The following is a 26,575-nucleotide window of genomic DNA, read 5'->3' as shown; positions in this document are numbered from 1 at the left end:
TTCTATTTTTTTCTGGTGATCTTGTTTACTCTTTAAATTCGCAGCTGACCCTAAACAGTCAGAGATGATGATGATTGGAACTGTTTATACTGTCGCTGCCTGTTGTTCGAGTAGACATCTGTTTCTGTTCGTTTAGGAGGTTGGGACTTTGAATTGTTCTCAATAATCAAGTCGAACCATTTTTAAGGAACTTCAAAATTAGATAACTGATCTCACATGTGTAATTCATAATAATCAGCATTTTTTATAAGTAGAAAATGACGACATGGTGAATCAATCATAACGGCAACTATTTTTCAACTAGTTAAACTTAAACACTATGAGATTATTTTTATTCGCTGCTTATCATTGTGTTCAAGCAAACAACAAATTTAAAGTTCAAACAAAAAAAGTCATACTTTAATGTCTATGTTTCAAATTTTAAATAAATCGGTATGAAAGAGGGGTTTGAAAACATTACTTTGGTACTTAAAAATTGATACACGATATGCATCCAGATTGTGCAATGATATCTTTGTAGGTAGGAAACGTGTGATTTTGTAATTATCTTCATGTTAACTGTTGGAAGAAAAGATTTATGCTTAAAGTGCAAACTCGCTCGCAAACGCGCAATCTTGTAAGAATTGTTTTTTTGGTAATTGATAGATCAAGAAAAGCCTTTTAGTAAAAAAAGTAAAAAAAGTATCTTTAACTTAATTATAGATCTCATCATTATGTGTCACGAGATTTCGACGTTATGCAATATTGACGTCATATATGACTATAGATTTGTTACCATTGCCATAATCACAACCCCGTCCTCATCTGTTTTGATTGTGTTTAATCCTGAAAAGGACTTTTGTGTTTAATCCTGAAAAGGACTTGTGGTCAAATTTCTACTTGCTCGAGCAACACAGCGAGTTTTAGATGTGAGGCATAAAACAATACCATTCCGGAAATAATTGAGCTCATATCCTGGCTGTTTTTTTTTATTTGAATCGTGATGCTGATTCTTTACTTTCAGATCATAATATTTGGTTTTTTAGTTTGTCAGCGCAAAATATGTTATTAAGTATGCTGAGATCTATGCAATGCCAACTGAGAAGGTTATACTCTAAAAACGTAGAGCCCACCAGCAGCTTAATCGACCATGCAAGTGCAAGAAAACGAATAACACTTTATGCATTTAATGCGTCTGAGGCGCATTTCTGGAATAACATTATTTATTGGTTTGCACAGTGTGTTCTTTTTTTGTGCTGTTAAACCACTGTCCAAGGTTAGTATGAGGGTTTGGTCATGTTTTGTATATGCGTTTCCAAAAGCAGGAGCACGTGGTTATGTTATTGTCTTTAGTTCTGTATATCATATTTGTTTTTCGTATTTTAATCATAAACCGACCGTTAGTTTTCTGGTTTCAATTGTTTTACATTTGACATTTGGTGCCTTTAAAAGATGACTATGCGGTATGGATTTTACTCATTATTAAAGGCCATACATTTACGTATAGTTGTTCATTTCTGTGTCATTTGGTCTCTTGTGGAGAGTTGTCTCATTTGCAATCATACTTCATCTTCGAATTTTGATATCAATTGGGAACGTTCAACTCTAAAATGTTGTAAGCCAAGGATGTCTGAACACGAGCTGTATGAGCAAACAAGAATAACTAACCGCATTTAAGCTCAATCTTGCCAAGGAACTTATAACCTTATACTATGACACAAAATCATAATGTATGGACAAAAAGAAAAAGAACAGCGACTTTATTGCTGGTCTCTATCTCAAAATAACAGTGAGGCTTTTAACCCGGAGAAAATACTCCCATTTCACTACAAGTTGAAGATAATTTCAAGCACAACTTCGAGCGGAATTCTTTGTATATACTGACGATCACGTCAGAACTATGAATTGAAAAATAAAGCCATAGAGAAATATCATTAGTTTATTAATAATTTTAAAATTTATCAACGGAGAATAAAGGAAGTTATGTTGTAAATCATATCAGCAAATGAATTGATACAATTGCGTAGCACTGAATTTGATTATTGTTCTTTAGTAAAAGGTCAGTTCTGTAGTGGTCACACCTACAAAAGAGAAAAACATCAATTTTGAATTTTAATCTATCAAATTCAAACATACGACTGATGTGAAATGTATGCAGACACAAGTTGAAATTTAGAATTGACGAAAGCATAAAGCATAAAAGATTTATTTAAAGTCGGTTATACATATAACAATACAACATAAGCTCTGTCTTTAATAAATGTAAATGTTGAAATAGATACAGCTAGTAAATGTTATTTTTGAGATATGCGTCAGAAAAAATATAAAAAATGAACGGTAAAATTTAAATCTTTAGACATTGACTTGACAACAACGGTACACTAAATCAGAAAATAACTAATTCTTTTAATGATGTATTAATTGTAATAAAGCAATTTACTCGACAGAAAGTATTCTCATTTGTCATCAATGTAATTTGGTTTGTTGAGAGATATAGATATGTTTGTTTGTAAAGTCACAATAAGGGTTATTTTATTTGATGATGTTAAACAATTACATTTAGCATAACAATTACAGAACAGCAGTATGTTCTAAAAATATTTCATAAGCTTAAGATACACTCACTGGTTTTAACAGGATCCATGAACGCACGTCCTATAAGTTTGATTCCATATTGTTCCCTTGGCACATGGCCTTCGTTTGGGCTTGCCCCAGTCACACTGAATAAAGCCTGCACAGTTGTTTGGATCAGGATAGTATCCCCATTTTGTTTTGCATTTAAACTCTGTAAGACAAAAAGATATTATATATCTTATACCGGTATTGCAAACAAAATTATCTTCGAGTGCACTTAACGTTATGTATTTCAATATTAATATAGATTGAAAACATATATCTATTAACACAAAATTTGGTCCAATCATAGGTTTTACATATTGTTATTAAATTCCGTTTTCGAATGCATAGCATTAAAATGCAAATAAATGATTTTAGGGATCCTATGAGAGTTGACTGTCTATCCAAAGAGACGGTTCCGCAATTCTTTGTTTTGAATTCGAAGATCTGCTGTACTCGATTATCTAGTCCCGGAAACAGAACTGAAATATATACCGTAAGTAAACACTTGCATACGAAGTATAACCTTGAAGCAACAGCAATTTAAATGTGAAGGTCACTTGAATACACGCCATCTTGGATTCACAAATCTTCTAGTTCTGTCTTGATATATCAGTACGGTACCAATCACAGAAACTCAATTAAACATATTAAATAATTCTGATTGGCTCAGGCAAAGTTGACCCTTAGATAAACGTATCTTTTTATCATATAGCTTCTCACGTATTCAGGTTTGTATGAATCCTTGGCTTTCCAATGTTTTAGCGTTCCTGATGAAGCTGAAAATCCAGAAAATGCTACGGACGTACGAAATTCCAGGATCATTTGCATTTTCCAAGCACCTTATTAACATGATGTAATCAATTTCAGGTAACATTTCTCGACTTGCAGAAGAGATACAATACATGTTAATTTGTCGTCAATAACATCAAATACATACTCACTGTAAACAACTCAAGGGGATCACTCAATTCTAATCATACACGGAAATCAAATCTTTTGTAGAATATTATAAATACCTGAATAAGCCTTAGTTACTCCTTCAATCTCAGTCTTTGTGGTCAATATATCAGTTGGCTCTACAGCAGTTTTGTTTGCAGACTTACTTCCAACATTTGTAGTTTTGTCTTTCATTTCCACTGTCGTAGATTGATCTTCTGTTTGTTCCCAAGCAGTCGTTGTTGGTTGTGTCGAGTCAATCATTCCAGTAGCGCCCTCTAAAATGTTACAAAACTTCAAAGTTACCTTAATGAACCACACACATTATGGAATCCGAATGCTATATAAATAGAAGGAAACACCCTATTAAATTCACTTATTTTATGCTAGAGTAATTTTGTTAATAGGTTATCAACACACCTTCATATATCGCTTAGTCCTTAGTTTTCAATGCAGTGTCTGTTGACTCTTTTTGTCTTTAGTGTTTATCTTTGTTTGATTTTAGTTATGGTGTTGACGGTTTCGTAAACTTGTGAATTTTGAATGTATCCTTTTGTATTTTCCGCCTCTTTTTTCATCGATTGAAGTGAGATGTTCAGTAAATTAGTTGGCTTATAAAAAAGAAGTACATATGATTAAAGAGACCATGCCTTCTACGGACAGAGATTGGAATCGATTTCGATGCTTAAATTTTATAAACTAACATTGTTGGTGACCGTACGTTGATTACACATAATTATTGTGGTGTCTGGTTGATAGCTGTCTCATTGGCGCTCATAACACATCTCATTAATTTATAGCAATCTTTATTAAAGTAGATAACGAGGAGTCAACTGATGATAGTAAATCATCAGTAACTAATCAATTAGTTGGTTTTATTGTTTCTCTAACCTTCAAGTAAATTAATTCATCTAAATGACTCCAATAAGCCAGTATCTGACTATTTTGGTACAATTGAAAGTAGGTTGTTTGACCCTTTGTTTGTCTTGTGTGTTTTTTATTTCAGTTCATTTATATGTTAAGGAATTTAGTATAACGTCCATTTTCAATGAACCAATACACATTTTGTTAAGGGGCCAGCTGAAGCCCGTTTCCGGGTGCGGAATTTTCTCGCTGTGTGGAAGACCGATTTCGGCTTTTTTTACTCTTTGATCGGGTAGTTGTCTCTTTGACACATTTGCAGTTTCCATTCTCTATTTGATCTTCACATTCCTAACATCCCCATGCTTTTATCCATATATTATTGGCAAAGCTTGACCTTTATATCCTCCATTTAGACTTGGCGGTCAAGTTCGTAAATTGGCGGGGGTCATCGAACATTACATGTCAAAGTTAACGTGAAAGAGGACAAGCGATAACAATAGATCAGATTTTATAAAATGACAATGAAAAAAGTGTTTTGCTACATACCAGTAGATGTTAATTCTTTAGATATTGTACTCATTTGTGGCGAGGACAATAAAGTTGGTTGTGTAGTTTGGTCTTTAGTTGTAGTAATATCTACTTGCTGCTCCTCTGTTGTTGGATGGAAATTAGATGGTGTACCTTCAGGGTTTTCCGTTGTCCTTTCCGTAGAAGATACTTTATCAACGAGACCTTTACTAAATGCAGTGGTAGCCTCTGTTTGTATTTCATCAGTTATTAGCGATGATTGTGTCGAAACAGTATTTGATCCACTAGTCTCTTCTGAAATATATGGATTTTTTTTAAAGTTTAAATTTTACTGATGCCATTTTATCTTTTTCTTCTAAAGTTTTTTTTTTAAAGTGGACATTATTTAAGGTAATAACTTTTATAAGGGGCTGGTGATTTCGGTCATAACGACTCATTTGTAGATCTTGTCTACCTATCAAATTTTGCAGTTACACGGTTCTCCTTATTTACTGTAAGATAAATAGTTTCAATGGAGTTGACTGACGATTTTGCCCATAAAACTTTTCCATCAAATAAGATGAACAAAATCTGTTAATTGCAATTGTATAGACTGTCATCAAATGCTATATATTGGAATGTTATGTGCCTTTTTTTTTTAATGCTTAACGTCAACAAATATTGCATTAATTGAATTATGTCGATGGTTACAGTTCCCTTCATCTGTTATACTTTTCAAGATAATGATCAAAATTACCAAAAATGGTAAATTTGTCCTTTAAAGACAAGCAGTCGTCCAAACAGTTTTTGTCGAAACTGACAGTAGGAAGATCTGAAAATTTGCCAGGTACTTTATCTTAAATGATTTAGAGATAATAGAAAATTTCTGTTTATTAACCCTTTGATGAATATATTTTGCTCGAATTGGTTGGTATGCGAAATAACCGAACGATTTTTTTCTAAAGTAAACCACTTAAAGATAATTTTGGTCTCTTTTAGTTACAGTTTTCAGAGAATTTTGTAAAGGCTAACAGTCTATACACGTCCTGCGATAAAAATAGTTCCAACTTTATAAAATGACAATGGAAATGGATGTTTTGATACATGCCTAAAGGTGCTAATTCTTTAGAAATTGTACTCATTTGTGGCGTAGAAAATAAGCTTAGCTGTGTATATTGGTCCTTAGAAGTTGTAATTTCTAATTGCTGCTCCTCTGTTGGTTGATGAAAACTGGATGGTGTAGCTTCAGGATTTTCTGTTGGGTTTCCAGCTGTAGATATTTTCTTATCATCATTTGGAGTGGTGGCCCCTGCTAGTATTTCTTCAGTTGTTATAGACAACTTAGTCGGAACAGTATTTGAATCGCTCGTTTCTGTTAACAAAATGTTAGGTGTATTTTATGTTTAAATTTTTCCTTCATCTTTTAACGATGTCAGATCATTATTCAAAACCATTTGTTTGAATTTTTACAGCTATTGAGATATTTAACCTTAAGTGTAACTTAATAGAAACCTGGTTTATCCTTAAATGCGCCACTTTTTCGACAAGCACATTTTCAACCAACGTTTAAAGTCTTGTAGTCAAGCATTTCGGTTCGTAAGGTCCCGTCTACTAACTGACCTCCTGGTTTTCGGGAAATCTTGAATAAGTTAAATATGAAGCGAAGTTTTATGCATACTCACGAAAAGGTAAGTTCTGGCTCAACATGGTCTAAATATAACCTTTTTTACTGTAGTTTATATCTGAATGCATATGTGAAATGTGAAGATGATGAAATAATTTGAATTAGTTTGATGTTTACATTTCCTCCATCTATTATACTTTAAAAGATATGGACAAAATTCACCAAAAATTGGTAAAATCGTCCATGAAAAGCCAGCAGTCATCTTAAGTTTTTGACTGCTCCGATGAGAGAGGTAAGCTAGATGTGAAAATAACAATTGGTTTTTTGATATACCTGAATCTTCTGATTCTTTGGGTGTTGTAATCAAATTTGGTAGTTCTGTTGTTTGGTCTTTTGTAGTAGTAGTTACAACTTGCTGCTCCTCTGTTTTTGGATTGACATGATATGTTGTACCTGTAGGGGTTTCTGTTGTGATTCCAAGTGATGATTCCTTATCGACGGGACTAACAGCATTTGCAGTGGTAGCCTCTATTGGGACAGTATTTGATTGGCTTGTCGTGTCACCTATAATTTGTTTTAATTTCTATTATAATTGCATTTTTACTAGTAACATTTTCTCTTTATCTTTTACAATTTTCAAAATAATTGGAGAAAAGAGACTGAAGTAACATACAACCTAAAAAAATCGAAGAAAAAGTGACAATAACATGACAAGTAACGAAAGATAATCGACAGGCACCAATTCTCATTTTTTTTTTTATAAAAAGACAGACATCCACGCCCACCTGATGGTGATGTCAGCTGCTCATGAAGTATTATCCGCTCATCTAGTTCTCGTGACATCCGTCATGTTGGTCATGGTACGAACAAATCTGATGAAAAGTCCAATTTGGAATCTTTAAACGTCTTTTAATTGGTAATTTCTCAAAAAGCTGTCATTGGAAACATCTGGTCAAAATGGACTGTCAGAAGATTTAACCATTATGAATATCCCCTCCCATTCGATTTTAAGATAATAAAAAGTATTTTCATTTTAGCCCTCTATTTTTGTATAAGACTTTGTAACAATGTTGGTGAGTAATCAATTTTATCGAATAGTTTTTGGCAGAACTTAATTCAAGAAGGATTAATTATAGCCAAATTATGTAACTTTTAGCCAATGAGTTTCAAAACTTATTGTTATTTAAAGGACAACGAACGTAAAGTGATTTGAATGATGTTCACTGTTGCGTGGCCTAGGTGAGATAGGCATGATAATGCCAATATGTATTTTGATACATACCCGAATCTTCTGGTTCTTTTTGTATTGTTATCAATTGTGCCGTTGATGACATAGGTAGTTGTGTAGTTTGGTCTTTTATTGTAGAAGTTTCAACTTGCTGCTCCTTTGTTATAGGATTGAAATAAGCTGTTGTACCTTCTGATGTGCTTCTAAGTGAAGATTCCTTATCAACGGGATTTATATCATTAGCAGTTGTAGCCTCTGCTTGTATTTTGTCTGTTATTGTAGATGCTTGTGGTGGGACAGTATTTGATTGACTCGTCGTTTCACCTATACAATTTAGAGTTTCTTATTTAAATTTTTGCATTTTTGACTGATTACATTTTCTACTTATCTGCTGTAGTATGAACCAAAGAATCGCTTATTAATGGAAATAACTCATGTATAGGTCGAGAGATGATTTCGGTCACGTCGACTTGATTTCTAGTACATATTTGTTAAGTAGATCAAGCATGATGTTAAATGTTTCTCTATTTCTACTACAGTTTCTGTAAATATGAAAAAAAGGGTGGAAAATTGTGATTCAAGGACAACTGACGACTTCGCTTATATTGACTTTTTATACGCCCTTTAGCTTAGATAAGACGAACTTTAAGGGATTTTCCTTCAATGTCGACAAAGTGAATATTATTCGCAAACCAAGATATTAGCAGAATCTGTGCCAAAACCTATAATTGTTTTTTGAAAAAACAGCCGAGCAGTTAATAATAAATACATGAATATGACGCATTTTTTATTATCTTTTATCTGAACTCTTTATTGTAAGTTAACAATGAGTTCAGACATTTTTAACTGATTTTTTGTATTTTTTACTCTATGTATGTTGTATTGTTGAACCACTGTCCCATTACATCTTTAGAGGCGGGTTGGACGCTACATTATTTGTGTACCTGTCCCAAGTCAGGTGCCTGTTATTCAGTTGATGTCATGTGTTGATGATGTAATATTTGTTTCTCGTTAATTGTTTTGTACATATATCAGGCCGTTAATTTATCTCGTTTGAATCGTTTTACGTTTGTTATTTAGTGGCATGCATCTTACTTATTGTTGAATGTCAGACGGCGACTTTTAGTTGATAAGTCTTCTTGATTTTTTTCTCTGGTGGAAAAAAAAGAAAAATCACAAAAATACTGAGCTCTGAGGAAAATTCAAATCGGAAAGTCACTAATCAAATGGCAAAATCGAAAGCTCAAACACATGACCTATCTGTAACCATAACAGTCGATATTCTGATTTATACCTAAATCTTCTGATTCATTGTCAATTTGAGTGATCTCAACGAAAATTCTATCACATCGTCTTATCTTGAAAGCGTCACTTTGTTATCATAAATCTGTCAAGATTTGCTAATGTAAAGTAATCTTATTGGTTGTACTTTATGGTGAGATAAAAACGAATTATTTCGATCTTTTTTTGGGCTGTTAACAGTCTCTCGTTATCTATTATAGTTTTCAAAACAATAGGCGTACTACTACTAAATGAAAAGAGAACATTCAACACTCATAAAATCGAGCAAAGAAAATACAAATGACATGACTAATAACAAAAGATGAGGAAAATGCAAAACAATTCCATATAATGTAAAAAAGACTGAGCAACACAATTTTGGATCAATATTGCCATGAAGAGCTTAGTATTTGTACTTGTTTGGCTTTATAAATATTTTGATATGAGCGTTACTGATGAGTCTTATGTATACGAAACGCCCGTCTGGCGTACTAAATTATAATCCTGGTGTCTTTGATAACTATTTGAACATTCTAACCCAATTTTTACCCATTTTAAGATGATAAACAATATGTGCATTTAACCATTATATTCTTATTATAGCCTTTGCAACCACGTTGGTTAATAGTTGTTAAGATGTTTTATCAAAGAATGTTTGTAAAACTTAATACACTAAGGAAGTGTTAAGGCCAATTACATTTGACCTATTGGTTTTATAGATTTTTGTATCTTTACCAGATGACGGTAATAAAGTGATGAGAATAATTCTCACTGTTTCGAGGATCAGGTTAGCTAGATGTGACAGTGACAATCAGCAATAATTTATACCTGAATCTTTTGATTCTTTTGGTGTTGTAATCGACTGTGGCGTAGACGACTCATGTAGTTGTGTAGTTTTGTCATTCGTAGTAGTAGTTTCTACTTGTATCTCCTCTGTTATTGGAAGGGTATACGTTGTGGTATCTCCAGTGTTTTCTGTTGTGTTTCCACGTGAGGATTCTGTATCAACGGGAATAATATCGTTTACAGTAGAAGCCTCTGCTAGCATTTCTGTTGTTATTAAAGATGCTTGTGTTGGAACAATATTTGATTCACTCGTCGTGTCTCCTACAAATTTAGAATTTCGGTTTTATATGCATTTATACTGTTTTCATTTTATATTCATCTGTTGCGAAACAACGAAACAAATAGAAGGAAAATAAGTCATACTGTGCGACATATCATTTCAGTCACGTTGATTTTTTTGAGAATTGTTTTATTAGTATAAATAGCTGAGAAGAAATGCAATGCAAATAACAACATAAATATGATGGATTTTTATAGTCTTTTATTTATAGTCTTTATTTTATGTTATCGTTCGGATGAGTTAAGCCCTCTTTAACCTATGTGCATAATTTTTTCTTATGTTGTGTGTTCCGCAATTTATGAAGAGTTTTATACCCCGCCACATTCTGTATGGGCCTGTCCACAGTCATAAGTCTATAATTCAGTCGATGTCGTGTGATGCTACCTTTCATATAAACTTTTCGTTTGGTGTTTTGTTCATACACCTGGATATTTTCTCGTGTGAAATGTTTTACATATGTCATCAAGGGGACTTTGATAGGTTCCTATGTATTATAGCTAATTTATTTAGGCCAAACGGTAACATCTAGTTGTTAACGGCTATGTTATTTGGTTGAGACCGGACATCTTCTTATATTTATATAGTCTCGTTTTTGTCGTCTCTCATGAATCCATATTGATTGGCGCACGTATCAAAATTTAACTTTTATATGTCTTGTTTATGATTAGACAATAAATAACTCAGAAGTGTAAAATTGTGATTCCAGGATTATCATTGATATAAGGGAATCTGACGATTTCGCCTTGACTTGACTTATTTAACGATTCTTTTGCCGAGATCAGACAAATCTTTTAGGAATAATATTGACTGTCAAAAAAAAACCATATTTCCATTCGAAAATTGGATATGAGTTGAATCTGTGCTAAAACGTTTAATTTTATTTTTGAAAAGCAGGCCAGATCTTTTTATATATTTTATGTACTTTTGTCGATAAAATGTAAACAATATCATGATTATGCTGCATATTTCTTGTAAGTTATTATCTTTTCTTTCGTGACTGTAGTTTATGTTTTTTTAATGCATAAGTTGCACAAGAGTCTTTGATCAATATTCAATTGAATTGAAGCGTATTTGCTGTTAACACTTCCGGTCTATCTTTTGCAACTTTCAAGATAATAAAAAAAATCCCGAAATATTTGTAAACATCGTAAACATCGCAAATTAATGTTAATAACTCAAAAAAGTTGTCCTTATTACAATAAGGGGAAAATTTATAGTAGTTGGATCTTGACATCTTGAACATTCTCTTTCTCCCTTTGTTACCCGTGACGATTTTTTGATTGTTGACAATTCATGGAATATAACCCCTATAATCTACGTTGGCTTGAAAGCGACCAAATTATAAAAAAAATACCCCAAGGAGGATTGGGGCCAAATATGTTGTTGAACCTTCAGTGTTTCCGGTAGATGATTCTTTATTAATTGGACCATTATCTTGTTCAGTTGTAGCCTCTGCTAGTATTTCGTCAGTTGGGACAACATCCCTAATGCGCCTCGAAATGAGGAACTCAAAAGTCACGTGTAAAGAAAAAATCTCTGTGTAGTGATATTGGACATGTTTTTATTTTTAACAAATGACTGAACTTAATTATTTGTGGTGATTAGGAAAGTAGAGGAACATAGAATAAATGTGTAAAAACTATGGAGCTATTGAATGTGTTCAAAGTATTAAATTTTCAAAGAACTTATTGTGTTAAAAAGGGGATATTTTACCACAAAGAGCCGCATCACAAAAGGATGTTCGGGGTTTGCTAATTTACGGAAAAAGCAATCTCACTTCGTACCCCGAAAATTTAACCACATATGTGAAAATGTCACAGCTTCGAAACGAGCTATCATACATATCCAAGTTTACGATATGGACTGAGCTACAGGAAAAAACGTTACCATTACCGCCTATGTAAAAACAATTAAAGATATTGAGCCAGTTATAACAGATGTCTTTGTTGGAACAGTTTTTGTTTCACTCGTCATCTCACCTGAAAAATGATGACTTGCTTATATGTTAAAATTTTCTCTATGTTAACATATTTAAAAAATACCAAAAAGCAATTAACACATTATTGACTTTTATTTTTACAATAACATCAATAAGACGTCTACCGTTGATTTCGGTTATGTTGACCCATTGGTACATTTTTGTCTAGCTGTCGATTTTTATTTTCAAAAGCACAAAAATGAGTTAACATCGTCATATAAGACCAATAACTCCAACACAGGCGACTAACAGATTCGCCCATTCGACTTACTTATTTTAAATCTTTTGCTTTAGCCCATTATTTTTATCCATAGAAATATATAGAAAAAACCGTAATTTAATTTTATTTTTAAATTAGAAATTAGAAGATGCAAATATTATCATGAGTTTGCTGTATACTTCCATGATTTACCTTCTTGGGTTTCCGTTGTGTGTCCACGTGGGGATTCTTTATCAACTGGACTTATATCATTTGTAGTGGTAGCATCTGTAAGTGTTTCGTCTGATATTAGAGATGGTTGTGTCGGAACATTGATTGATTGACTCGTCGAGTCGCCAGTAAAATATTGACTTTCGTTTATGTTAGCAGTCTTCGTAGTGTCAGGTTCTGTTTCAAAAACAGTAGCTTGCTCGGCATCTATAGCGTTTGGAGTGGTAATGAGTAAATCTGTATCCATCGCATTTGTAGAAGCTGGAACATTATTTTCTGTTGAAGTTGGATCAATCTCCAAATTGTCCCCTTTTTCTGTCGATCTTTCATAAGAAATTGGTGTGGTTATATATGATCCACCTCTAGTTTTAGTGCTGGATGAGGTTACAAGAAGAACCTCTCCACCCTGTGTGCTAGCTCTCGGGGTAGTTAAAATTACATCGTATGGATTTGATTCTGTTGTTTTATCAGATATCGCCGTAGAATCTTTTAACATATCTCTGCCGTCAATTGTAGTTTCTTCCATATCACTTGGTAAGGTGGTTGTTTCTAAAACTGATTGTGATTCTGGCATATCAGTATTACTACTGTTTGGTGCTAGCGTTAATCTGTCGTCTTCCGGTACGACTCTCACAGTTGTCATCTCATCTGTTGTTAATTTTTCTGACGTTGTTTCAAAGTAATTTAATTTTATTTCTTTAGTAATTTTTTCAGGTTCCGAAGTACTTTGGACAAAGTTTCCAGAATTTTCTGTTGAAGTTGGCCCGGAATAATGATCTGTATAGCTTTTATCTGATGGGAAAGGATTTGCTATTGTAGTTTTCTCTGGTATGATTTCTGATGTTCCTAACTCGTTAGTGATGTCCTCTGGAAGGGATGAAGTGGTAACAATAATTCCTTGTTTAATTGTTGTGTATGGTGTATTAGCTGGTGTTGCTACAGGTGTTGATACAAAAGTATTCGGTGCTAGTGAAACTGTGGTTAATACCTTTAAATCAGGAAGTTGTGGTTGTGTGACTGATTCCGTCTTGGTTTCCGAAGCTGATGCTATAAAACACGGAAACTTAAATTAAAACACAAAAGAAAACGAAACAGTGTTATGGACACTATAAAAGTTATGATGATATTTGATATGTTCATTGTGTTGTAACTACAATCCCGTTCCCTTTTCCCGCGTGTGACCTACCGAGCTAGAATATTTACCGGGTTTGTAATAACACGAGGAGCACGACGGGTGACACATGTGGAACAGGGTCTGCTTACAATTCCGGAACACTTGAGATTGTGGGGTTTGCGTAGCTTAGTCTTTAGTTTTCTATGTTGTGTCTTGTGTAATATTATTTCCCTGTTGCTTTTTTTCTTTTTTTAGCAATTACGTCTGTTTATTTTCGATCTAAGAGTTTGAATGTCCCCCTGGTATCTTTTGCCCCTCTTTCATGAGTGTATATGAGTAATTCTAACATGACGTGACACATCCTTAAAACGCTTTGAGTACACACCCGTGGTAAAATATGAATATATTGCTCGAACTGTTCCGATCGTACTTCCACGTCATATGCTTTTTTATGAATGAGCTACCCGACGTCATAGATCCATGACGTCAGAATATAAGCATTTTACGGGAAAATACACGCTTATGAACCGAAAATCATCACAACAAGGAAAGGTAAACAAACGATGCTAAAATGTGTTATATAAGCCATTGTTTGCATACATATAAGACAAATAAGTAAAGTTATCATTTACAATCATCCGAACCTATCTAAATACGTAATTGTGAATAGTTTAAGCATGTCACTTTTTCAATTTGCTCCGTCCTTTTTCGTCAATTTAATAGAGAATTTATTTATGGGAACGGAAAATAATGCCTTCACCTAGAGAGCTTCGATCAAAAAGAATTGATGTATTTGTCCTATTAGAATCGAAATAATTCATGGGGGCTTGAATATATCGTGATTTTACCACGGGTTGTCCCTTTATGCCGATATTTCACCTTTTGCTATCGCTCAGGGTAAAATATTTTGCATAAAGGGCCAACCCGTGGTAAAATCACGATATATATTTAAGCCCACATGAATTATTTCTAAAATCATTAATGAAACCGACACCACATCTGCATATACACACCCAAAATTAGAACAAAACGTTTATACTACAAATTGCAGTTAAAATGTAAAAAAATCAAAAATATCGAACGCCGAGAAAATTCAAAACGAAGGTCTTTAATTAAATTGCACAATAAAAAAAAATACATCAAACAAATGAAAACCAACTGTCATTTTCCTGACTTGGTACAGGAATATTAAATGGTGGATTAAACCTGGGTTTATTGCTATCTGAAACGCTCACTTGTATGACAGTCGCATAAAATTCCATTATATTAACAACGTTTAACTTGTTAACCGGTTAACCGTCGGAAGGACCGAATATCGAATACCAAAAACGCTAACCGACTGACTTTTTTTTCTAATTCTAATAGATGTAATATAAATGTGTTTTGAAATCATAAAATAATTTAGTTCTATTTAAAAATTATCGTCGTGGTAAATAATATGGCAGACCAATTCTCCAGTATTTGATTGCTATTATTAATAAAAAAAAACCAGAAAATTAATAGAACTTAAACAACTTGTCTATCAGATTGGAGCAAGATCTTAAGTTAACATCATTAGTATACATGTTTTTTTAAACAGTGACTTTAAATCCGTAATCAGATTAAATTTAAAGATTTTGTCATTATTTTATTTTTGATCTAATATTGCGTAAACCTACATCTGAATGTGCAACCTCCATCGTGCAAGGCTTTTTCATACTTTAAACGAAATTCCAAATATGCAAATTGTGAAATGAATATCAAGGTTAATGCAATTAGAATCATCGGTTTTAGACATTTACAATTCGACGAGATCAAGAGTTTTTTTTATTTCTCAATCTGAAGTTATTACAAATGCCATAGTAGATACGGTGTATTAGATCATTCAAAGTCAAACTCCGCCAGGAATTCTCACAGACAAGCCTTATAATGCCAAAGAACAAACTTCATAACCCAACAAAGAAAATAAGTATGATTTTCAGTAATTTTTCTGAATTTATCATACATCAGTCCCCCCTTCGATTTTACTTTATTTACTTACTATTGTCGGTTTTGCAGTAGTATATTCCAAAGTTATTTTTTTCGCATTTACCAGGACATGGCTTTGAAGCTGGAACATTTACCAATTCCAAATTACCACTGACATTGTCACATCTTTGAGAGTCAATGCAGTCTCCTTGAGGATAGGTATCGCCCAACTGAATAATAGTATTGTTTATTCTTTTATCTATTCCAGCACAACATAAAGGCTTAAAAGAGTTTACAGCATTTACCAGGCGTTTTCGCATAAAATTGATACAGATCATTTCGATTTTTTTTTTTAGAAAAACAGTCTTTTAGGCGTAGTGACTCATATAAGAAAAGAATCTACTGCCGATTTTGATGATGATGAATTATTTAATAAATTTTTATTAATAATTTGTAATTTTTGCACACTTATATAATTTGTTACAAAGTCGCTATATTATCATCTTTGTTAGGACATACTGTTAGTATGACTGGCATTTGCGACTAGTTTTATTCATCTTTCTCGTCAAATTTATTTCCAATGGTTAATATTTTACCCATACCCTAACATATCGGAACACAATTTAAATCTTTGTCAAAACTTGTTAGATATGCAATATTTCTTTTTAAAATTGGTACTTTAATTACATATGTAATACGATTTCTATAAAATTGACGTACCGACAGACTATTCAAGATATTACTACCACCTATTCTACAGAAACCACATTTATCTTTCGTTACACACTGGTCTCCACTAAGGTATGTATTCTTGGGACAAGCACATCCATCGGTTGGTGGATCAAGACAATTCTGGTCTGCATTTTTATTGATACACGTGTTTATGCATGAAACAGATGTGCTATAAACCATGCCATCTTTACACGTGAGTGCTACGGAAAAATTAAATGATAAAAATATTCAAGAACATTTCACATTTACTAAGAGCATGTACCTTTCGAATGTTAAACAGGAAGAATGTATTATTTTGAACAAAAAATAACAAATTTTTTAAGAAATAAACAATATGTCATTTATAGATTTAGATATAATTTAGAGCCACTAATGAAACAGTTACAGTGTTAAAGTGTTGCTATTCCTAGTGTCTAAATAATAATCAAGACGCACTTAAACAAAAATAAATACATCGTATGAATCAAGAATGCAAAATTGACAGTGATTTACCAAATTATATCTCCTTAAAATAAAAAGATGCAATATACAATAATAATTTTCATGGTAATTAAAACTACAATATTTAAACTTTTTTTTTAACATTTTACAATCAAATATATTCGTTGACGACATTACAAAATCTGCACTTACGGCAAAACTTTTCCGTCCTCCAGTTCACCAAAATTCCTCTTTGACTGCATGCTAAAGCAGCAGCTTCCAAAGTTTGACAACTTGCATTTTCCGCATTCGAAACACTGACATCATATTCGCAGCTTTGGAATAGTTTTGTAAAGTTAAGGGATGAAGACTCTCGACATATCCTGAATGGACTGTAATCATTTGTTGGTGATAAATATCCACACTTATCATCCTCTTCCGAAATTTTCTTGTCCCCTTTCGTTATATTTTTCAAAGGTTTCGCATCAGCACATCTGCAATTTTTCATATCAATTTATATCATAACCAGTTCAATATTTAATTAATATTTCAAACTTTTCGAGATGTTCATGTGTAATTAAACATAGGATTCAGTTACACATTAACATCTCTAAAAGTGAAAATAAATATCTTAATATCAATTCAAATTATCTAATTTCGTCGATTTCAATGGAGTTAAAATAAGTTAAAAATGAACCATAAAAGAAGAGATGATATCAAACGTTATCCAAATGACATTTAATGGTTAAACCTTTAATTAATGGTAAACATTTTTTTTTTGGTGATAAATATAAAAATCCACCATTTTTGACGTTTTAATACTTTTTGTAGGCTTCAACATGAAATTTAACAAAGGAAGGATTTGCGGGGAAAAGTGTGAACATTTTGTATTTCACTGAAGAAACTCGTGTCTTTGTTGCCATTGAAGAAACAAATTTACATCCATTTGACCGTTGAAAATAATACTAGTTTGTATTCATTTTTTTCGTGGGTGTCAGTTTTCGTGGATTTAGTAAATATTGCATTTTCGTGGGTGTTTAGTTTCGTGGTATTGCCAAAGTCTACATACAAGACTATAGAACATTTGTATTTCATTGAACATTTAAATTCGTGGTTCGCCTTTACCAATGAAATCCACGAAAATTGATATCCAACGAATAAAAATTTATCCACAGTAAAGGTGGCACGGTAGTATTTCCTGGCCATAAGGGATAATGATAGCCTTTTTAGAATTTTCACCACTTTCTAACACTGCAAAAAATTCTACATTCACAATTAACTGAAGTACTTTCATTTTACCATTCAGAAATGAATTTGGATATGTACCATGACCGTTTACTTTTTTTGCTATTTTTAAAATCCTAAGGCCACTAGTACTTTTAGGTCTTTTATGGTGCAGTGAATGCAAAATTTAAAAAAATTCTCAAAAATTCATTTTCATCTGTATATAAAATTATTTCATATTTTTCTACACCTGATTCATCACTCAGTTTGGGAAAGTATGTTCAGTTGATACTGTATTTTTTGTCCAATCACACTGTTTAGATACATTTACCTAAGTAGGGTACACAAAAGAGCAACCTAAATTCTGGAAAGCAAATACTACCGTGCCACCTAAATGACCTTAAGAATAACCCATAGAAATGACACATAACGTTTCATGCTACTAGGTAGGCCAATGAAATTAAAGCATTTTCGTATCACTTAGTTTTATTGCATTGCAATGTGATACGATAATTATCCCTTTATACAAGAAAAAGATAATGAGCCAAAGCCATAAAAGAAAAATACTTATCATTTCTGAATATGCTCCTAATAAACCTTTTCTATGAAATACCTACTTGCCATTTAATAAATAAAATTGTATAATAGAGCTGTTTCTATTAGGACTGTTCCAATGAAAGATCTTGTTTTAATAGAAAGAAGAATGTGTCCATAGTACACGGATGCCCCACTCGTACTATCATTTTCTATGTTTAGTGGACCGTGAAATTGGGATAAAAACTCTAATTTTTACATTAGAAAGATCATATCATAGGGAACTTGTATACTAAGTTTCAAGTTGATTGGACTTCAACTTCATCAAAAACTACCTTGACCAAAAACTTTAACCTGAAATTTGCACTATAATTTTCTATGACCAATGCACCGTGAAATTGGGGACAAAACTCTAATATGGCATTAAAATTAGAAAGATCATATCATAGGGCACATGTGTACTAAGTTTCAAGTTGATTGGACTTCAACTTCATCAAAAACTACCTTGACCAAAAACTTTAACTTGGAATTTGCACTATCATTTTCTATGTTCAGTGAACCGTGAAATTGATATCAAAAGTCTAATTTGGCATTACAATTAAAAAGATCATATCATAGGGCAAATGTGTACAAAGTTTCAAGTTGATTGGACTTCAACTTCATCAGAAACTACCTTGACCAAAAACTTTAACTTGGAATTTGCACTATCATTTTCTATGTTCAGTGAACCGTGAAATTGATATCAAAAGTCTAATTTGGCATTAAAATGAGAAAGATCATATCATAGGGCAAATGTGTACAAAGTTTCAAGTTGATTGAACTTCAACTTCATCAAAAACTACCTCGACCAAAATCTTTAACCTGAAGCGGGTCAGACGGACGAACGAACAGACGAACGCATAGACGGACGGACGAACGAACGGATGCACAGAACAGAAAACATAGTTCCCCTCTACTATCGTAGGTGGGCATAATAAAATGGAAATGAAAACATGTGGTATATGTTAAAACTTGAAACACATATAACATTATACTAACTCGACGCCTGGCTGTTCGGAATCATCAAGTATTTTATAACTGTTTCCAATATCAGCATGTCCATTTCTTCCTAGGGAAGAAACATCTATTTCATCCTTTGTCATAAGATCATCCATGTATAATCCATTACAGTTCCCACAGATTCCAGTCAAGTTACCACCAAAGTAGTCTTTAGAAACCTTGATATTAACAAGGTGTATGCCATCAAACTGAACCCTGATATCACAATTACCATGAACAACAGTTATCAGATTGCTAGTTTTTGAAACTTCAATTTGACCGTTTGCTGATTCAAATGGTACTCGAACTGCAATTCCATTCACCTGAAACATAATTTTGAAAATCATTGTAATACAAAGTCTTAAACTTTTACATAATGCAAACATATAATTGCATATACAAAGGTAATGTGCGCCAATATAACAACCAAGAATCGGTTTAAAGAACGGTATAGTTCTGTTTACAGTAAAGGATATTCATCCACTTATTCGTATCTTGATTTCTACATTCAAAATGAATTAAGTAGATTTTAACATGTGCAAACCCTATTTACGAAGAGTTTCCTAATATATCATGCATAATTTTATGATAGATGTATTTTCCCTACTCCTCTCTTTCCTATTTCAATTGTCAGCAGAAGGTAAGTACAAAAAATGTACAAAATGTAATATTTTTAATTTTTTAGTTTTAGCCTGATTTTACGCTTAATTTTCAACATTTTTTGTTTTCATTTTGTATAATTTGAAATAATAAGCATTGATACTTAGATTACTTACTAAAACATTACCGCCTTTTAATACCCGAACTTTATATCCGCCTGAATATACATCTATCATTCTAGTGTAGGAAACTTCAGTGTTGCTACTACGTATTTCATTTTTAGTCTCTACCCTGAATTTACATTTATCATTTGGAATAGTTGATTTCCATAGTGTGTATTTACATGTGCCCATAAAATGTATAGCTGCACCATCAGGTGTGTAATAGTGTGGATCGCCTGATCCAATACAGCTACAATAACCTGCAATATAGTTTGCACTTAAATTATATTTTATCACAAAGAGACGGAAGTTACCAACGGGTGAATCAAAAGTCGAAACAGTCCGAGAAAAACCATGATAGACAAAATACGAAAAAAGACACATAAGTCTTAAAAAATCTTAATAGGAAACTAAAGAATGAGCAACAGAAACCAAGGTCTTTAAGGTTGAGCAGACTCCATATGCAGCACACTTGAAAAAGTATGATTCTTATTTTCGTTAGCACGACACATATTTCTGGATTAACCAATCAACAGGTGTGCTCGAGAACATAAGACAATTTTATGAAATTATATTGGCTCTCAAGCTTAATAACGCTTACATAAACACAATGTATTATATCCGTAAACTTAATAGAAACGAACTGTATTTTGCTTACTTGGACATTCAAAATTGTTGCATATTTTCGTTGCTCTTTCTATACCAGACCCTACACAGTTTTTCCCACCAAATCTAGGACTAGGATCTGTGCAAGTTCTCTTCCGTGATCTAAACCGCATTCCACTATTACATGTTTTACTACATTCAGTCCACTCTGACCAAACATCAAATGAATCCCATTCTCCATTAACTGTAGATTATTAAAATAATATCCAATTTAATACTGAAATAACTATGTTGAATGAATATGCAATATTCAGGCAGATAACATGAATACAATAAGATAATCAGAAGACAGCTGGATGTAAAAATAGAGGTTTAAAAATAGGGAAGCGTTGTCTTAAATATCTAGCTGTATTCTTTTTGATTTTCTTGAATCTGAAAAACTTTGAACAACGCATGAAAAAAAATGTCTTTCTATCTATTTCAAGTTTCAAGATGATAGGTCAAAATAATGAAAGTAAAAACAGTCCGTAAAATTAGTCATTTATCGGCAATCATCCTATTTATTAGAAATTATGTGATAGTTTTAAGAACATAAACAATGGGTATATCTGAATATTTTGAACATTTTCGCGTCCGTCACAATTTTCACAATGCGTCCGTCCGTCCAAACGTAAGTTCTGAAATTGGTTTCTGTTCTCTAGCTTTAGTTTGCCTGAACTAAATTTTATAAAACTTGTACACAATGCTTATTACAATAAAACTCAAACCAAGTTAGAATTGCGTGGCGTCATTTTTGGTCATTTTTTACTATTGAACAGCGGTATACTACTGTTGCAGTTGTTTACCGTTCTAGGGATGCGCCCTTCATAACTTAATATGTAAGCAGGGGTATCATCTGTGTCTCTTGGACACACACTCTCAATAAATACTGGTTGTACATTATGTTAAAATAAATTCTAAATAGCATGTACTGCGATCGTCTGTTCATCAATTAAATTTACGCTCATTCATTTAATATAAATGTGTCAAACTTTCATATTTTTTAGAAAACATAAAGAACATTCAAGAAACTGAAAATAGTGCGGTGACTGAAGGTAGAATTTTTTGAATTTAATCTCCCCACCGAACACACACCTATATAATATATCATTGGAAAGAGGAAATCGTGTACTATAATAATATGCCTGTCGTCAGGACTTAGTATGGTCACATCTTTTTTAAATTGAGGTCAAAGGTCATATGTGAAAATCTGTAAAAATTTGGGAGGGTTTCAATTTTGACATTTTTTTCTATTTCTAAACTCTACATAAATACAAACGATACTGTTTTGGCTTTATTAATGTTTGATATTATACATAAACCTTAATCATTAAGATTTATTTTATCAAAAAAATCCTAAAACGACGTTTTTATTAACAAAACTTCAAAAATTAAGTTTTCAACCATCTAATATGTTTAGAGCACCTTAACCTTTTGAAAAATTTCAATATCATGTATAGATCAAGTGTCATGAAGGACAATACTTTTAAATTATTTTTTAAACTATCATATTTGGTGAGATATCAAATCAAAGCAATAGAACACTACAGTCAAATATGACCTCAAATTGAATTGCGGATACTTTGAAGGTTTTATTATAAACTACTCGTTGCTTTTGGTTCTTTTTCACAATTATTACTGCTTCCATATATAGTATTATCTGTTGTTGCTTATTTAACTCTGGTTGATATCTATTACATTATAAGGTTTGTACCTATATCCCCCCTTTTTGTCCTTGCAACGTACCACAAACTTCAAAAGTATTCCATATAAAAGAAGAAGATGTGATATGATTGCAAATGAGGCAACCCTCCAAATGATATATAAATATAAATTACCAATACGTCCCGTACGGGCTTCAACAATGAGTAAAATTTATACTGCATAGTCTTCAATTCCCGAAATGAATAATGTAAAACAAACGAAAAATCTCTCGACCTGATTAATGTACAAAATGAATAAGAAACAAAAAAATATAGTATATAGAAACAAACGACAAACACTGCATTATCGTCTCGTGACTTGAAACAGACACAAACAGAATATTTCGGGTTTTAACTTTTTTATGGGCGCGCCAACACTCCCCTAACCCGGAGGCTGGGACCTTGTGTATCATTTCAACAAGCTTTATACCTAATCAACCGTTATCTCCATCATCTTCATTTTCATCAACCGTCACAAGACATGTTTTTAATATTTCTATACATTTCACTCATGGCCACAGGTCTGCACATGAAAAGTTTTGCTCAAAGCAAACACGTAAGTTTGAGTTTTTCTTTACAAGTACAGACAAGGTATTGTAGGAAGTCCGAAGACATTTGTTCCCAAAAAAATACCAGCTTCAAACCATCCTTTTCAATTCATCCAAGATTGAACAGAGATCTAAAATGGGGTTTAGATGACATCCATATGCTTGTCTGCAAAGATGATGGGGAAACATTATGCATGAGACGTACACACTATCTTGATTTCGCTCAATTTCATGGTTGGCAACACATTAGATAGCGTAGCACTCTACTTTAAGAAGCATAAAATCCATTGACATTCAATATTTCAACAAGGTGTTTCGAACCAAACTCATGGTACATTTGTAAAGCCAATCCTAAATGAAAAGGAGTAAAAAACAAGAATGTGTCCAAAGTACACGGATGCCCCACTGGCACTATCATTTTCCATGTTCCATAGACCGTGAAATTGGGGTCAAAAGTCTAATTTGGCTTTAAAATTAGAAATATCATATCATAAGCATCAAGTGTACTAAGTTTCAAGTTGATTGGACTTCAGCTTCATCAAAAACTACCTTGACCAAAAACTTTAACCTGAAAATCCCACTTTAATTTTATATGTTTAGTTGTCCGTGAAATTGGGGTCAAAAGTCTAATTTGGCTTTAAAATTAGAAAGATCATATCATAAGCAACAAGTGTACTAAGTTTCAAGTTGATTGGACTTCATCTTCATCAAAAACTACCGGCTTGACCAAAAACTTTAACCTGCGAACGGACGGACGGACGGACGAACGGATGGACGGGCGAACGAAAGGAGCCACAGACCAGAAAACATAATGCCCCTCTACTATCGTAGGTGGGGCATAAAAATTGCCACACAAACGGTTAAAGCAACAATTGCTTAGCAATAACGCAATTTCTGTGATGCCATTTCCTGAGAATAGTCTTGGCTATGCAGTTTCATCGAGTTACCATACAATGAACTGCAATAAAGACGAATGCATTGACTGAATTGAAGAAGAAAGAGACAATTCTTCCGAAGTTGGGTATACTTTTGTAGAGTTTGTAGAGATGTCTTTTCTATTGTATACATGCAGCGGAATGACATATATATCTGTCCGTTATTTGTGTCTTTTACATTTGACATTAAAATTTTGAGGTCAGTTTTCAATTGACTAGCAGCTGATATGGCATCACAAATAGTTATTTTGCTTCAAAATATTGTTATATTTGCCTTGAACTTGTTGAAGTTGTTTGACAACTGAATTGCAAAAGAAAACAATGAGTTTAGACTGCATTTTTCAAGTAGAATATTTTAAATTAGAATCAGCTCGAAGAAAAGATCTACTATATAGATATAGGAAGATGTGGTGTGAGTGCCAATGAGACAACTCTCCATCCAAATAACAATTTAAAAATTAAACCATTATAGGTTAAAGTACGGCCTTCAACACGGAGCCTTGGCTCACACCGAACAACAAGCTATAAAGGGCCCCAAAATTACTAGTGTAAAACCATTCAACATACTAGTATATTTATCTAGTAACGGTGTCCTGAGGAATGACAATTAAATCGTTGTCAATAGCCAAAATAAAATTAGTAAAAGCAGTATTGCGATCTGAGATATCTGCTTTTTTTTCGTTTTTAGCAAATAATTTGTAATGCAACCAAAATGACAGAGTGCTTGAAGTTTAAAAGATGGACGGGAAACTATTTCAACTTTAATTTTTCTGACACAGTTAAAACATTCTTAATACGCTCATCTGATTCAAACTTGAGTAGTTTTTGATCTTTCTAAAATGTTTTGTTGCAACAAAATATACAAGGGCTCCAGTTGAACGACTGCATTCTAGAACGCGAACACATACCCGAAACTGAGGGACAACAATCCGATAATGGTATGTCGTCATTAAATATCAGATAAGTAGCTTTCTCGCTCTAAAAGGGGGAACAAATATGTTTACTTGTGTAACTTTTGTAGCATGAACAATGATAAATAGCCTGCACGGACTTCTGTAAATTAACAGCTTTCGCATGAAGCATCTTGATGTTCACCTCATCTAATCTTTTATTCAATGCAGATTCAAAAATCGACTTCCCTATACTGGTAAATTGCCGAGTTTATGAGCTTCAGTCCTTGCTTGGAAGTTGACAAAGTATATTTGGTGTTTTATAACAAAAAAAAACATACAATATAAACACATACAAACAAAGTATGTAGCATATAACAGTGCACTTTAATTGAAAATAGGTGTATATAATAGCGAAAAGGTAAAAATATCATATACCAGTTGAGAGCAAATCATTGACTAATACACAAAATGTGACGGAAGGCAAGTGATTAAGTTCCGTGTTGAAATTGAAGTTTTTTATTCCATTCTTTTCCATTGATTTCTTAAGGTTTTTTTCATATTTTGGTTCCGAAATTTTTATCACTGATTAGTTTTATGAAATACTATATGGTTAAGATATTATGGGATAATTTGTATTACTACTATGAAGAAGAAACTAAAGTTTGTGTCTGAATTTGCAATTAAAATTACCCCAATTTCAAACAGTCTAAACTTCGCAAATTTTATAGATTATAAGAAAATGAAATACTAAATAGAATATTTTGACATATGAAAATAGCTTCAAGAAAAACTATTTCAGTTAAATGTAAGCAAACATACACAATTTTTCATTTTGAAAAAAGGGGGGTTGAAACTCTCCAATAAACTACTAGTCATAAAAACGACTTTTTAGAAAAATGTGACCGTACGAAATCCTGACGACAGGGCAAAAAATAAAGAAGACATATTTGTCTTTAAGTTAAGACCATTTTAAGCCGTGTGTTATTTGGGGAGATTAAACTCGCGATCTAGACGATTTTTTACACTTCTGTCACCGCACTAAAAGGTGTCACACGGCATTGCGTAATGTGATTTAGCTAGGTAATATATATCCTGTTACGAAAACGGACGAGAAAAAAAACAATAAAAAACGTAATTATACAAATTATCAATGGTTTTTGTTCTGTGAAAACTTACGTCTTAAACATAATCTAATATATTCATCTTACCTGGAATTACTAATTTATCAATTGTTTTCTGATAATGCAGCAATATCTTGCTCTCTAAAGTATACATATTTTAAATAATTACCAGGCTTCTTTGCGCACTCATATATTCCAAGCTTATTTGGTTTGCACCATTCATCCACCAAACATGATTTTAATGACTTTACAGATACTAATTTGAATATTCTATTATCTTTTTCACACTTTTGTGAGTCAATACAGTCACCTTTAGGATAGACATCGCCATACTGAAAAAAGATACCATACATGTAACGTTTGGTTTACCTCCAAAAGTGCTAGATAG

The 26,575-nt window shown here is 32.8% G+C and overlaps 1 protein-coding gene across 2 annotated transcripts in view; it reads right to left on the bottom strand.

Moving 5' to 3' along the window:
* Positions 1–1,904: 1,904 nt before the first annotated feature.
* Positions 1,905–26,575, bottom strand: part of LOC134723522 (mucin-2-like) — a 30,159-nt gene continuing 5,488 nt past the window's right edge. The window contains exons 6-21 of one of the 2 annotated variants that reach the window (XM_063587113.1): positions 26,357–26,519; positions 21,001–21,192; positions 20,358–20,602; positions 19,582–19,904; positions 16,999–17,279; positions 16,354–16,565; positions 15,707–15,863; positions 12,555–13,619; positions 9,867–10,145; positions 7,812–8,081; positions 6,863–7,093; positions 6,014–6,277; positions 4,945–5,220; positions 3,615–3,812; positions 2,605–2,764; positions 1,905–2,060 (exon numbers count right to left, since the gene is read on the bottom strand). In XM_063587113.1, coding sequence (XP_063443183.1) covers positions 2,610–2,764; positions 3,615–3,812; positions 4,945–5,220; positions 6,014–6,277; positions 6,863–7,093; positions 7,812–8,081; positions 9,867–10,145; positions 12,555–13,619; positions 15,707–15,863; positions 16,354–16,565; positions 16,999–17,279; positions 19,582–19,904; positions 20,358–20,602; positions 21,001–21,192; positions 26,357–26,519 — 4,311 coding nt within the window. In that variant the 3' untranslated portion in view covers positions 1,905–2,060; positions 2,605–2,609. The remainder of the gene's footprint in view (positions 2,061–2,604; positions 2,765–3,614; positions 3,813–4,944; positions 5,221–6,013; positions 6,278–6,862; positions 7,094–7,811; positions 8,082–9,866; positions 10,146–12,554; positions 13,620–15,706; positions 15,864–16,353; positions 16,566–16,998; positions 17,280–19,581; positions 19,905–20,357; positions 20,603–21,000; positions 21,193–26,356; positions 26,520–26,575) is intronic. The other variant, XM_063587119.1, reaches the window with a different exon arrangement.

Source organism: Mytilus trossulus, chromosome 1 (genome assembly GCF_036588685.1).
Source record: "Mytilus trossulus isolate FHL-02 chromosome 1, PNRI_Mtr1.1.1.hap1, whole genome shotgun sequence".
Lineage (NCBI taxonomy): Eukaryota > Metazoa > Mollusca > Bivalvia > Mytilida > Mytilidae > Mytilus > Mytilus trossulus.
This window is presented reverse-complemented; position numbering and strand designations above follow the sequence as displayed.